Source organism: Papilio machaon, chromosome 22 (assembly GCF_912999745.1).
Source record: "Papilio machaon chromosome 22, ilPapMach1.1, whole genome shotgun sequence".
In the NCBI taxonomy this organism is placed as follows: Eukaryota; Metazoa; Arthropoda; class Insecta; order Lepidoptera; family Papilionidae; genus Papilio; species Papilio machaon.
Window position 1 is genome coordinate 5,927,959 of NC_060007.1, and position 16,678 is coordinate 5,944,636.

General features: G+C 33.7%; 1 protein-coding gene across 3 annotated transcripts in view; it reads right to left on the bottom strand.

The window, feature by feature from the left end:
* LOC106713883 overlaps positions 1–16,678 on the bottom strand; it is an 85,690-nt gene that overhangs the window by 26,121 nt on the left and 42,891 nt on the right. For 2 of the 3 annotated variants that reach the window (XM_045683606.1, XM_045683605.1), the window contains exon 5: positions 15,436–15,565. In XM_045683606.1, coding sequence (XP_045539562.1) covers positions 15,436–15,565 — 130 coding nt within the window. Of the gene's footprint in view, positions 1–2,225; positions 2,350–12,206; positions 12,242–15,435; positions 15,566–16,678 lie in introns of those variants that run through there. The other variant, XM_045683607.1, reaches the window with a different exon arrangement.

Genomic DNA, 16,678 nt, shown 5'->3' on the forward strand with positions numbered 1-16,678 from the left:
AGTGAGGCTCACGCGCTGTCTGTGTATTTCACAGCAGACAGGATTGTGGACGCGATCTATTCAATTTGTACTGCGGTAAGGTCGAACCAATATTTTTATATTTCAAGTTTTGATGCCAAATAAGTCAACATCAGACTTTTCAATTAATTTAAAGATGTGTTCTTTACTAAATACTGAAATCGAATACCTCGATCAGTTTATTAGTGAAGGTCAGATAAGGCCGAGTCGTGGCAAGATTTAACACGTTACATGCCAACATGATTTTTTCATTTTAAAGTAAACTTGTAAGGCTAGTCGGTTGCGCTGAGCGTGTTAAGCCATTACCTGAGTCAGACGTATATCATTATGTCGTAATAGTCATTGATGCCGTTTATTAGTTCAGTTTGTTTTGTCCATGTATTGTCGAGATGCTCTGCGTTGCGTAGACTGCGGGATACCCAACTGCAGAAGTGAGATTGTGAACGGAATGTGAGACGTTCGGTATCAGGAAATGCCTCTAGGGTATCTTCACGACTGACAAACTACCGTTTGCCATTAATATCATGTAGAGGACGGACTGCGGGACGCTCCTATCGGCAACGGACTGCGGGACGCTTGCCCTACATGGTCTTGTGAAGTAAGGTATTGAACGGACTGCGGGACGTTCAGCATCTGGCATACTGCGGGCTGCCATTAATAGCATGTAGAGGACGGACTGCGGGACGCTTGCCCTACATGGTCTTGTGAATTAAGGCATTGAACGGACTGCGGGACGTTCAGTATCTGGCATACTGCGGGCTGCCATTGATGTCATGTAGAGGACGTACTGCGGGACGCTTGCTGTACATAGCCATGTGTCGAATGTTTTAGAACCATAAAGAGATATGATCAAATTATCGAGATCACCATTATTGATATAGATGCAGATTTGGCCGGATCTTGTGTCCTACTGTGTAGCTGTGCTGTGCACCGCGCTGCAGCTGCGCGTGTCTACAAGCAGAGCGCCTGTCTACAAGCAGCGCGCCACAGCCGTGCCTGTCTACAATCAGCGCGCCTGAGCGGTGCCTGTCTACAAGCAGTGCGCCACAGCCGCGCCTGTCTACAATCAGCGCGCCTGAGCGGTGCCTGTCTACAATCAGCGCGCCTGAGCGGTGCCTGTCTACAAGCAGCGCGCCACAGCCGCGCCTGTCTACAATCAGCGCGCCTGAGCGGTGCCTGTCTACCATCAGCGCGCCTGAGCGGTGCCTGTCTACAATCAGCGCGCCTGAGCGGTGCCTGTCTACAATCAGCGCGCCTGAGCGGCGCCTGTCTACAATCAGCGCGCCTGAGCGGTGCCTGTCTACCATCAGCGCGCCTGAGCGGTGCCTGTCGCCGAGCAGCGCGCCAGTGCATCACCTGTCGCGAGCAGCGCGCCAGTGCATCACCTGTCGCGAGCAGCGCGCCAGTGCATCACCTGTCGCGAGCAGCGCGCCAGTGCAGCACCTGTCGCGAGCAGCACGCCAATGCAGCACCTGTTGCCGAGCAGCGCGCCAGTGCAGCGCCTGACGACGAGCAGCGCGCCCGCATAGCGCCTGCCAACGAGCTGGTATCGAAAGACTCTATGCCATTGTTACAGACGAATTCCAGTGTTGAAGATGCTGGAAGAACGAGCCCGAGGACGGTCTCATGTCAGGAGAAGCCGTGTTAGGACTGTAGAGGGTAGTCTCACAAAAGGTTGTTTTATAAGGAAGTATGCGCTGCTGCTCGAGGCAGTCTCTTTCCATCGGTCATTGCGGAACGTCTGACATTTTTGTTTACTTACGTTCGGTTAAAGTTTACACTACAGCGAGGATTATTATGAAGTAGAGTTAAATTCACTGTTTCGCTGTTAGTTTAATTCTTTTAAAATACTTTTGCATCAAATATCTTACAATATAAATAAGCAATATATATATATATATATCTTATAATTTACATAATTATATATACACCTAAATAGTAAATAAGTAGAAATAATTATGATCTGAATTGAACAATTTTATCTTGTGTAGAAGAAAACATGTTAAGTTTATAGATAATAGATGGCGCTGATATAAAAAAAGTTACATTTGGTTAAATTTTGAGATTTCTAACAACACTGTTGTTGTCTTAATTACTATGCTTTGTTACATAACAGAAAGTTTTATGTTAAATTTAATAAATCAAATAAAATCTCATAAAAGATGTATTTCCTTCATGGGATTTGTATAAATATTTAATAAACGCACCCATAACACTGATAGCTTAGCTCTCGTCACCCAACAGAATCTTCTTTTCCATGCTTGGTTCATCGCCTTCTTTGTTTTATCACTTTAACATTATCACATTGACACAACACTACATTTAAACATACTAAAAATAACAGAAAAAGAATGGTTTATTACTTTTTTTAAAATATGCGACTATGAATCATGAACGCGAAAGGTTGGATGGATGGATTATCATTACCTCGTAAGATTACGCTCTAGTATAACGCAAAGGCTACTGATTCAATTTTTTTTTAATTCCGCGTGGACAAAGTAACAGGCAATGGCTACTTAAAATCATAAAATAAAATAAAAAATTGTCGATTTTCGAACGCAACTATAAATATGTCATATGTTTGCGCGCGCAAATTTATAACTAAAACTGTCAAATGATTCCAAACGAGTTGTGAGTCAATTTGACGTTAAAGCAAACATGGTGATTAATTCTAAATAGGATAAAGGTTGAGGAAAACCGTATTGTTTGTTTAAATAACCTGACCAAAATCCGTGGAAATTAAATAATGTTGTATTATTTATTGTTTTAATTAAATAAATAAGATTTTTACATATATAATTCTAGTCAAGATGTTTGGTATTAGTCAAATGCTATATAGTTTATTACAAGCAGCCATCTACAAAGAATACATCGCATATTTCAAAACTTTAAGCGTATACATAACTAAGTATATAAAAATAAATATCCAAAATATAAAGTTCCCTTTATTCTATCTCGCTTTTTACACAAAATTAAATTTTCTGCATTAATGAACGCCATTAATAGAATTTGATGTTTCACTGTTTACAAAATTTGTGTTTTTTTATGAAATATAGCAATCTGCTAAAGAGGATTTATAAAGAAGAAATTGACTTGAATTAAATAGGTATGCATGCAACAGTATATCTATCTATATATATAAAAGAAAGTTGTGTTAGTTACACTATTTATAACTCAAGAACGGCTGAATTGATTTGACTGAAAATTGGTGGGCAGGTAGCTTAGAACCAGGTAACGGACATAGGATAATTTTTACCCCGTTTTCTATTTTTTATTCCGCGCGGACGGAGTCGCGGGTAAAAGCTAGTCTTATATATAAAATTTCCATGTCACAATGTTTGTTACCGTACTCCTTCGAAACGGCTTTACCGATTGTTATGAAATTTTATATACATATTCAATAGGTCTGAGAATCGGCTAGTATCTATTTTTCATACCGCTATTAAGTTTTTTTTAACTACGCGCGGACGGAGTCGCGGGCGACAGCTAGTATATTAATAAAAATATTCTTATAACTATCAGATAATTTCGAAGAAAGTTTGGTTAAATATTTTAGTAGGAAGTCGGACGTAAACAGTGAGTGTAGTTAATAACGAGTTCCGTTACCCAAACATCAAATAGCCACGGTCTTTAATAACAAACATACTTTTAAATCACGCTAATTTTCAATTAATGTAATCATACTAATATTATAAATGCGAATGTTCAGATATTTGTTTGAATTTATCTCCTGAACGACTCAACGGATCTTGATGAAATTTAGCATAGATGAAGAACACATAGGCTACAAATTAAGTTGGTTTTTTTAATTCCACGCGGACGGAGTCACGGGCGACAACTAGTGTAATATAGTAGCGAAATTGTCAACAAATTATTCAATATTTACTAAAAATGCAGCATATTCAATACTTATTATTATGTAGAGATTCGCAAACCTTCATCTAAAAGACCCATTTTTAAATTTAATTAGCTTTAATGAACACCATAATATTTTTCTTCTTGCCGGGACCTTGCATACCCCAGACGGGTGACCTGAATTACTTTGGAACATTGATCAACCTATGTTCAACAATTTAGACCACATTTTTAAGAGGTTAGTTGAAGTAAACAAAAGCAAGGATACTCTGATTTTCCTTAAACAAATGCAACTCTATAATGAGTCACATACAATTGTAAAGGCAAAATATTTCATTTAGTTCATACGACAAACATTACATTATTTTACGAATGTTCTTCCAACTTCAAATAAATTCAAAACTTTACATTCTACCATGTGCTTGTATATGAATGGCATTGTATTATCTGTGGTCCGACAAGGATCTTATGACAGTTGACACTTGAGGCATTAAGTTTAAGGGGTTACCAGTGAGCAAAAATTTCCTAACTCCTTTCAAGAGTCGTCCGTGTTGCAACTCGAAGTAATTGATTTGTAACTTATGACAAATCTTGTAGTAATTCCTAACTATTTAAATTGATACATCAATAGTCATAATATCGTGCGTGACTTTTTATGGAGTTTGGAAAGTATGAATATGGCAATATTAAACCGTGCACTTGCCGCTCCCTCATTGGTCAAAATATGACGCTGTCAAGATGACATTTTAGTTCACATTATTTTCAAACTGCCACAAGATGCTTGAACTAAAATACCATTTATTGAAATAAACTATCTTACAATTTTAATGGAACACATAAGTAAAGTTCAAATAATTTTCAACATAGTTGAATCTTAATGTATTGAATTACGAAACACTCGATGAGATGTGGGCGGGACAGCTTTTGTAACTCTACCTTGTCACAGACGTCTTTGAGAACAAGATAAATTCTTGTAACCTTTGGTTTTCACTGTCGAAAGACGTATACTAAAACATATCATCACTTTGAAACTGGGATAACAATAGAAACGCCACACTTAGTGGAGTGGATAAGTAAAATCTCCACTAAAGTTTATTGAAACTACACTAAGAGACTCTCTTAGAACCTATCCTCAGTCTGTAAATTTTGAAACATTAGGTTTTCATTGTTAAACAGTCTATACAAAATCAAGTGGTTATCCAAGAATTGGCATACATATAAACATCCGTGAAATTACCCTACTATCAGAAGGGTAAAAATACAGAACATAATCTCAAGTTACATTAACCAAATAAACAACTATATTTAACCAGCAACAGATGATAATGGCTTAAATAGCAACAAAGCAATTAGTCGGCTGATTCACGATGTGCTGACTCAGCAATTTAAACTTGACTCAGCTCAGCCATAGCACAAAGTCAATTCTACTTATGTATGTTTGTATGTAGTGTAGGACGTTTATTTCATATCCATTTGGGTGAAAATGTTGTTAAAATGCATACTTGTTTAGCTTTCGTTGTCATAAGTGGGATGCAAATTTAATTCTTTAACTATGCGTCTGTGTTTGGAGTAAACTCGTTTGATACTATGACCTTATTTGTAACTTTACCTTGTTAGATTACGTGTAGTATTATTCTATACAAATTAAACTTGTTATTTGGGTATTTGATTATTTTTAACACTGTGTCATTAATAACTGAAGTTTTCACTGCGAACACTAAGTTAAACTAGAGTGATGATATACTAAGTAGAAACGTTTGTGGAGTGGAAAGATGATTACTTGTTTTATTGTATAGTAGTAAGTCTAATTAAATATACAACTAAATATATATATATATATATATATATATATATACTAGCTGTCGCTTGCGACTCCGTCCGCGCGCAATTACAAAACTTTCAAAAGGGGTATGAAAAATAGATAGTAGCCGATTCTCAGACCTACTGAATACGCATATAAAATTTGGTAAAAATCGGCAAAGCCGTTTCGGAGGAGTACGATAACTAACATTGTGACATGGAAATTTTATACATATATTAGCTTATTTAAAGTCAAGACAGTATACTGTCTGTGTGTAATACAGAAAAAAACACATTTCGAGAACATGATGTATTTCCAATGCTTTTAATGACAATTTTTTTATTTTTTTATATTTCTCTGTCTGTCTGTTCTTAAGTCATCTTTTGTTCCGGGTAATCTCCGAAACGGATGTACTGATTTTGACAGGACTTTTACTGGAAGTTAGCTTATGTGTGCGAGAGTAACTTAGGGTATTATTTTTTAATATTCTGCGCTGACAAGTCGCGGGCGTTAGCTAGTAAATAATAAAATATTACTGTTACGTATGCACAGGCTTGTCATGTCCCGTACGTTTTCACTTTCATTTGTGTTTTCAAACGTCAGTTACTTGAACATTTTTTTTAATTAATGAAAGTAAATGTCGATAGTGAATTTTTTTTTTTACATTTTTTTATCATATCTATGTCTACACCTGTATACTTTGATACATTTAAAAAATCTTACTAATATTATAAATGCGAATGTTTAGATGGTTGGATGGATGGATGTTTGTTTGAAGGTGTCTCCGGAACGGCTTAACGGATCTTGATAAAATTTGTTACAGATGTAGAACATAGTCTGGAAGAACACACAGGCTACTTTTTTTTTAATTCCGCGCGGACGGAGTTGCGGTCTACAGTTAGTTCTTTCATAAATCACACATTGAAAAATCAACCGTAAACAGTACAATCTCAAACTACACGTTTCATTGCTGTTGCAGTATCTTCATTTGTTTTATTACGTGATAAAAACTCGGCAATGTAATGGTGGCACATGGTTGCTTCCATTACGGTAGCGACATAAAATCGTTTAATGTTTATGTTTTGAATCCGTTTTCAATTTGTACTAAAGATACAGGATGAGTCATTTTCAGTCAGTATTCGTTTAATACCTATTTCCACTAGTCATTAGTTATAATAAACGGTTGTCCTCTATTTTAAATTTTAAAAAAAAAGGTATTTACCAAAAACACTTTCGTTGCGATCAGCCATTTAACATTCCATATTGTACGTAAAACATTTCGAAATGATCGACCCATCTTTAAGAGAACTCACTTCACTAGAATAAACACGTTTCTAGAAAAAAAAAAACAGACAATATGTACGACAAAAAAACGACATTCAAATCAATCTACTATATCACTGTAATTTGAGCCACAAAAAAAACTAGAAAACAAAAATAGGTACTACACAAGACTATTTTATCTTTAAAAATGATTTTGTGAAGAATACACTTTCACACAAAGCAAAAAAAACACGAGACAGTATCTTATATATTTTGACAAAAAAATTATCGACTCACTATGTTGTATATTTTATTTTTAGTATGAAACCCGTACATATAGTTGCAATGTGTGCAAAATACTGTTCGTAATCAACATATTGTTACAGTAAGAGATTTTGGAAAGGCAGTCAACACACCGAAACGGTCACTGAAGATCTTTGCTTTCTAAGCACATTTGATAGGCTGTATGATCATTTACATAATACAAAACTTACTTTTTACTGAAATGAGTTTTTGCTTATTATTAAATGTTATTAAATGCAGCTATTTTCCTATTTTAATAAAGAAACATTTTAGAATACATTTGTTTAATAAAATTTTAAGTTACTTTTTCTTAGGTAAAAAAAGTTGTTGTATATCTTACTAATATTATAATATTATAAATTAATATTAATATTATAATATTATAATATTATAATATTATAAATGCGAATGTTTAGATGGATGGACGGATGTTTGTTTGAAGGTATCATCAGAACGGCTCCTCGGATCTCGATGAAATTTGCCATACATGTAAATCATAGTCTGGAAGAACACATAGACTACTTATTATGTTTTTTTTTACTCCTATGCGGACGGAGTCCCGGCGACAGCTAATTATAAAATGTTTTTATTTCGTAAGTCTAACTTTTGTACTTTAGGTGAAATTAGAATTTTAAATGTGTTCTACTTAGCTTTGACGTTGAGTTTAGTTTATAGTAAAACTAGTTGTTGCCCGCGATTCTGTCCGCGCGCAATTAAAAAAAAAATTCTAAACTAATTAGCTAAATTTCATCAAGAATCGTTGAGCAATTCCAGAGATACCTTCAAATAAACATCCATCCATCTAAACATTTATATTTATATTAGTAAGATGTAATGTAAAATATAATTTATGTAACTTTAAATGTATAAATCATAATTCAATTTCCTCGCAATGTCAAGTGCAAGTTGGGATAAATGGTAATTTAATCACATTGAATTGAATCTTTGCCAAATCGAGATACAAAGCGAAGAATTACTCTACAAAGTATCGTAGTTACAGTCCTACAAAAACATAAATTACATATATATTCGCAAATTACGTATAATTTCTAATAGTCCTAATTGTTATAATATAATAACAAGGGATCACGTATGATAGAGTCAGCACTAAGCTATTCTTTTTTTCAACTTAATAACAAGAAGAATTTCATGTGGTTGACTGACACTAAGTAATCTTAGCGTAAATGGAGGCTACGTAATTAACTTAACAAATAATCTACAGACCATAAACTATGATGTATTGCAGTCTTACAAATTTTTTAATTTATTAAACAGTTAGTTTTAAACTAGCGTCTAACTGTAATTGAACTTTTTCTGATGTAATATAACAGACGGACTGTTAAAAAAAAACGTCTAAAGATACCTCGTTAACTACTGCAACGTTTATATACATTGTCATCTCTCTCACTCGTGTTGAAAAAAAAAAGGTAGAAATATGTTTTTCTACAAGAATTTCCACAATGGAAACCAACTTTAAAGTGAAATTGCTATTAGTTTAAAAAGTGTGAGCTAAAGATTAAAAAACATCTCGATAGTAACATAAATATAGTTCGTAGTATCAATTTAAGGTATAATAAAAAAATCAAATTCATTGAAAGCTTAAAGTTTTAAATTGTGTATGAAATGCAGTTCCCAATTTCATGTAAAAGCATTTTTATGCATTTAAAATGTGGGTCAAGTACGGGTCAAAATGGTCGGGTCAAGGTAGAGGATGCGGAGAGCCTTTTGCTCTCTGCAATATGCACATGCAAAAAACTTTAATAACAAGCCTTAGTACTAATAACTTCGATAAACTTACTGCATAGTTATTTAAAGAGGCTATTAGTTTAGATTAGTCTGACTTCACATTAAAGGACTATCATAGTGGTCATTCAATGATTCATTCACTCAGAGTTCTATCGTCACAAAGGTCATGCTTCAGTATCCATACCAAGACTCTTTAAATGACCACTAATATCGTCCCTTAGTATAGATTTAGTACGAGATATCAATATAAGGAAACAGCTTAATGACGACCAGATTCTAGCATATAGTTACAAGCGATTGACTGGCAGGAGACTAACGCAAGACAGGCTGCGTGACAGGACACAGCAGCTTTAATATTCCTGTATGCATCAACCTTCTCGGCTTAGTCGGTCCAGCCATTCCGAAGATTACCCGAAAGAAATACGGACTTCAGATCACAAAAACATATAGAAAAAATTTAAAAAAAATATTTTTTCCTTATAAGCTATGTAAATACATCATGTTGGCGTAATATGATTTCTTTTGAATATTACATACAGACATACTAATTTTATTAATTGTAAACATAAGATCTTGTAACTTGTTAAGATAAGTGACAGTGATTAAGTATCTAATATATCCTTATAACGAGTTATGTACACCTACACAAACAGATAATGTTACAGTATTATATTTCATACAGTTAAGTTAATAAGGAAGAAGCTTTAAAGCTCTATTGAACTAAAAAGAGTATATACTATGTTATTATGTTTCGAAATAAACATGCGAATTTTAACGTTGAAAAAAGAAAATTTCTATTTGGTTGTATTTTTCAGTCATCAAATTGTGGTGTACCTTATTGAAATTTCTCCTGGATTTAGTAATCTTATCTATATATATAAAAGAAAGTCGTGTTAGTTACACTATTTATAACTCAAGAACGGTTGAAGATTTGACTGAAAATTGGTGGGCAGGTAGCTTAGAACCAGGAAACGGACATAGCACAATTTTTACCCCGTTTTCTATTTTTTATTCCGCGCGGACGGAGTCGCGGGTAAAAGCTAGTACTTTATAAAAAGCTTTATCTTATTAATATTATAAATGCGAAAGTTTAGATGGATGCATGTTTGTTTGAAGGTATCTCCGTAACGACTCGACTGGTCTTGATGTAATTTGGTACAAATGTAGAACATAGTCTGGAAGAACACATAGGCTACTTATTACCTTTTCTTTTTATTCCACCCGGACGGTGTCGCGGGCCACAACTTGTTATTAATATTTAATTATTTTCCTTTATAATAGCAAAGCTTTTTACTATATGTTAACTTAAAGAGGGTTCAAATATAAACGCTCATTTCCGTCTTAACTATCTCGCAATTAGGAAAGTTACTCTTTATTTACCATGATTTAATTGATTCATAATTATATTTATTAACAAATAAATAATTCCATAACACCCTTTCAGTTACTTAATAATGAAAACCCAAGATAATATTAAAAAATTATTCTTCGCAAACAAAAAATATTCTTTTTCAATTTTAATTAAGACTTCTTTTGTTTCAGAAAAACTTATTAAAACTTTGATCATGGAATAAATGTTAGCATTATTTAAGGAAACAAGGTCTGTATTTATAATTAAGCTATTTCAGCTTGGCCGAAACATCTGAGGTCTTTTATATTTTAATACTTTCTAAGCTTTACATAACGATAAGTTTTAGAAGACGTTAACTTTAAGGTACATGTTGAACAATTAATATATAAAAAAACACTAGCTATCTCCCGCGACTCCGTCTACACGTAATTAAAAAAAATACAATAAGTAGCTTATGTGTTCTTCCAGACTGTTCTAAATCTGTGCTAAATTTCATCAATATCCGTTGAACAGTTCCAGAAATACCTACAAACAAACACCCGTCCATCCATCCATAGTAAGATTAATTTAAAAAAATATCACACGGACTACGAGTATACCCCAATGATACCCCAGGAAGACAATATTTAACGTCTCTCTTAGTATAGCACTGGATAACTCTGAGTATAACTGATGTGTAAGAGAGAGTACTTTAAAATTTGAGTCAAACAGTTAAGAGTATTTTAATACGAGTAGCATCAATATTTCAAATAATTTTATAGTTGTTTTCCTAAATAACGTAAAAACTAAAGTAAACCTAGATTGATTTATTATTAGGAAGTTATTTGGTTCATTAAATCTACACGGCATGATAAATTTTATTGCATATTTTAGTGGCAATTTGCAAACGATCCGAAGCCCAATTATTTTATTAAAAAAAACCGATAAGACCGGTTCTAGACGTCAAGAATTCTACATGTTTTATTGACGACATGTAACAACTTATATTTCAATATTTATTAACGGACAATAAATGAATGTTTAAATTTAAATTGTTTAATTTGAGGTAGAGTAAATAGATGATAGGATAAAAAGATAATTTTCTAAAATGTAGAGGCGATCATTTCGAAGTTATGACATATGTTAAAGTTCAAATAATATCCGAAATTTTTAAAGAAAAAAAAATCGTTTAACAAACACTTCAAGGGAATAAGAAAACATTCTCATTAAGATCTTCATGTCATAATATTGTTAATTTTTTTATATAAAAAAAAATTTAAACTATACTATCCTTAAATTATAAATGCGAAAGTTTGGTTGGATGGACATATGGATCGATGTTTGTTACTATGTATATCCAAAATGGCTGAACGGATCTTGATGAAATTAGAAAGATAGATAGATTAACAGTCTGGAATAACAATTTTAAAGTCAATAATCACGTCTAATCTGTCCATATTATAGGTGTTCCTAGAACTTTATGTAATTCAGTTTTTATTTTTCTAATTTATCAGTCTATTAGTCTGATAATAAAATAACGTACATTTTACATCTTCATTATAGATAGTAAAACTAATTAAAATAAATAGAGAGCCACATTATCCAATTGCAATAAACTTTTATATCCAACTCAATGTCAAACCACACAACCAGTCCGCTATTGATTCGACGCCGGCAAAACATGACTCACAACACACTACAAATAAGCCCCTACTTTAACGACTTATTAAAAAAAAAGCTAACCGAATTTATTTAAAATAAAAAAAATATTTTAAACACTCAAATAAATCCCACACTTTACGAAAATCGACAATAATTTTACATTCTTTTATTTAAAAATTACGTTTTTAAATCAAAGCATTAAATTAATTAAAATTATTTGTATAAAACCTTTGTAGAATAAAAAAACAATGTCCACTTATAATACACAATATTTGAAAAAAGAACGTTTGCACAGAACGCGAAAAGTTTTTTTGAATTTGGAAGCGAGAGGCGACCGCGTCGCGCGCTAGAAGATGCAGACTGAGTCATCCCATCTCATCGGATTGCAGAATCAAACGAACGATCACTGGTATTATTAAATTATAGTAACTCCATTAAATATTAACGGGTCACTTCAAATGATTCTTCTTAATATAGATTTAGTGAAGATGATTACCGTTTACAGCCATAACTTTACTGTGACTTTGAATTACAAATAGAAAATTCAATGTGTCTATTGTTTAAAACCACATTTATAAATAGTTTCACAAACTTTTTTGATTAAAATAAATACATTTCATAATAACTTTGAAATAAACTATACTTTTATCATCTCGATAGAGTTAAAAAAGTTTCTCTACAGTCGGTATTCACTGCACACTCATATATAAAAACTTTTTTTTTTAATTAATGATTAATTACAATATTATTATATGAGTTTTTTGTCAGTGTAAACCACCGGTTACATAAGTGAGTGCATGTCTTACGCAAGCTTCACATAAGCACAAAGCGCAGTGTTAGCTTTGGTGACGTCATCACAGACAAACGCGCATTATGTAATATTTATAAAGGAAACTAATAATTTACTTCGACTTTATCTTATGTACAGTCAGGGCAATGCGCGGTGATCCATTTACAGAAAATTCCTCCGTTCCCCATATCCAAGCAGGTAGAAGTTGTTGCGCAAACGATGACGTAACAGAAAAAAGCACTTAGTACACAGAGCGACCTTTTTTCGTACGTTTAAAAGCTGCATCCTTTTTTAGTTCGCTTCGGCGTCTTAATGCCTACGAGTCCTTCAAACGACTGTCGCTTTTAAAGTGGAATACCTGCAGATTCCTCGATAGTACTTAGTAATACTATGAATCTGCTTGTTAGAAGTAAATAAATTGCGATTACTAATTAGTTGTTAATATTTAGTCATAAAGCATTTATGTCACTGATCAATTAAGAAATTTGACATTTTATAATTGTACTAAACTGAACTGTTAAAAGACATAGTTAGAGACAGTAAAAATATACCTTTTACATATTCTAAACTAGTGGATAATTATTTTAAAAAAAAATCTTTTTTATATCACGATTATTGAATAATTGCGTAAAACAAACTAAAGTAAAACTGGAAAGATATCTGGTCATAAGGGAAATGACTCAACGTCGCCAGACAGGAAAAGAGCCCGACTGCGCGCAATTTGTGCTTGTGTGCACAAAATATACACATGTGTGCATGAACACGTACGTACGTGGATGATAAACGTCACATTATAAAATCACTTAGCTGTCATATAATACCGGAAAGGGTAAATAAAAGATCAACGACCTCAAATATAATTATTTAAATTCTTAAGTAATAAAAACATTATTTATTGATTAACAAAACTAACGGACTGAAATCCAATCGTACGCTCAGTTAGAACACTCAGGGGAAAAATATAAATTAAATGACACCTCTTTTGTCCAAAACAATTCAGTCGTCTAGGCTATAAGAAGTCACACCGAAAATATATATAAAAAACAAACATGGTCGAGAAATATTTCTGGCCAGATAATTGTAATAATTAAATGTAACAGATAAAGTCTGGATGTTGGGATCAACCGTACCGTAGCAATGCAATCTCTGTTTACTACGGTTTTTATAGCTTAACTAGCTATCGACCGCGATTCCGTCTGTACAGAATAAAAAAAACAACTTAGTAGCCTATGTGTTCTTCCAAACTATCCTCTACATTCATGCCAAATTTCATTGAGATCCGTTGAGCCGTTCTGGAGATGCCTTCTAACAAATATCCATCCATCCATACATCCATCCATTAGCATTTATAATATTAGTAATATTTAATTTGTATAATACATCGTTCAGTCAGCATTCAGTTCAGCCTGAATGGCTCAAGATCATTGATGCGTGAATCTGTGATATTGTATCCAAACCTTCAAACCGTTTCATTACATCGGGTAAACAGGTCAAGAACAAGTGTTATGTCTAGTGCGTTAATGATGAATTTTCGATGTAAAATATGTCACAGATGTCAACAAATACTAATGTTATTAATAATTATTTAGTTTAGATTTTGGAAACTGCCTAAATAATGTGTTGACGTTGAGAAACTTTTTTGCACTTCACGAAAAGTTATTGACGCTAGCTCAGTCATTTGGAAAAATTAAATTTGTTTCGATATTTATTTATATAGTTTCTGCGTGGTATGGGCATGTTAGGAGGGAAGAATCACATGTGGCAGCGAACGTTAAGTATGAGTGTGGAGGTACACCGGTAGAGGTAGGCCTAGGAAGGATGGATTGTGTGAAAGATGACATGATCAAGAATGGGGTGACAATGGAGATGATGGAAGACAGATTGATTTGAAGGACGGAAACCTGGTGCACCGACCCTCAAGGGACAAGGTCAAGGAGATGACGATCTGTTTATATCTGATTTCTTTTTTCGTAACAAAAAAAGTGTCACCCAGTGAAAGTATTATCAATTCAAAATTATCGATATTACTCAATATGAAATATTTACAAATCATTCAGACTCGAGTGCCAGTATCGTTATTCGATTTTCTAAAGATGACAACGTACTTTTATGAATAACTTTCGAAACTGAAAGTCTTTATGAATTATTATGTCGCAATAAGCAATGATTATTTAATTTTGATCATTCCTTTTCAAAGAATTGAAATATGAAAAAGCTTTGGCTTTTAATTAGTGTTAGAATTCATCAATAGATGGCGCGTTTTACAATAAAAGTTAAGACGTTAACTGGAAGTTTCTTTAGTTTTTGAAAATAACTAAGAGCATAAACCATACAAGTTTATATAAATACTTCTACATTATTCAAATATATCTTACAATGGTTTAAAAACTGAATATGAATAAAACCATTGAACGCTATCTTGATATAAGGATGATAGATGTCGCTAGTAATAAAAAGTGTGGATTCTGTATTTTCTATTTTTATTCGTCATGACATTCATCTAGAGTAATTAAATTCTTCATTCGACATACTTCATAATGTTAGAGATATTATAAATTGTCGAAATTCACACCCTGACGGTTACCGTAACACAGTGAGGACTAGAAAACATGTGCTGAACACACGTAAACGTAGAAACGGAGTAACAGAACAGATGATAAGACTTACCCTGTGCGAGGCGGCAACCTGCGCTATCCCGAGGGCCCCAGGTCGTTCATCACCCGATTCATCACCGGACCTTTCCCCTGTGAACACCGAGTCGTGGGACACCGACAGCCCACTGCCGTAAGCGCCCTCTCTGCGGAACAAATGTACATTAATTTAAAATAACGTTTTACTGCTGTAAGTCATTATCTCGCTGTCCTTATCTCACGCTTATAAGGTAGGTTCACTAGTTTTCGTCCACCATATAGATCAATCTTTCCTCGTCTCTGTCCTCACTCCGTTTTTGATCTTGTCACCTTTTATGCAATCCATCATCTCTTCCTAGACCTACCTGTACTGGTGTAAGTGTATATTAAGGGTTTTTTTGTGAAATTGTGCGACCATAGGAACAGTGTCTAGTTCCGAAAACTTTAAAATTACGCTCAAAATACTAGACTGTAGTAGGTTCATTGTATGAACTAAAGTACTTTAAAGCTATTCACATCTAGTCCTCTTAACTAACAAAAGACTAAAGTACTGTATGGTACAAAAGACGTCACTTTGATTTATTTTGGAAAAGAGATAAACCGTGTCCCTAAACACTTGCGGATGCACTCACTTGGAGTCCTTAAGGGGAAGTACCTACATACTATGAATTTAAGCCCCGCTGCAGAAAAACTAACTAACTAAAAAAGGAGAGAAAAAAGCTTTTTTTTTCGTGATATCACTAGACAAACCCTTTGTTTTTTTGCCTTACGAAAAGTTCATAGTGCATACACACCCTTAAATAACATCTCTGTGAGGCTTTTAGATGAGACATACATACAAACTTAAGTGTGTTATGTAGACGTTAGTGATGCGTCACGTCTAGACAGTCTATATTCGATAAGTTTACTGAACAAATATATAGAAAAAGTTTGGATAGTATTACAAGGGACGTTTATAATTTAATAGCAACGGTAACATATATAAAGCTATGTTCACTTTCTTTCATTTTTAAAATGAGTATATTTCACACCCGATTGTTAATGTAACATAAATTGTACAAACATATAGTAGATGTACTGACTATAGTTTTTGCCACGATGAAATCTTATATTTAATATTTAAACCAAAAGCTAGAATGAAAAACTTTACATATGAATGTGGAGTACATCGGCAGGAGAAAGAGTAAGACATGGATGTACTGCATGAAAAGTGACTTGATTAAGAACGAAGTGAAGACTGAGATGACGAAAGATCTGGAGGACGAAATCCTGGAGCGCCG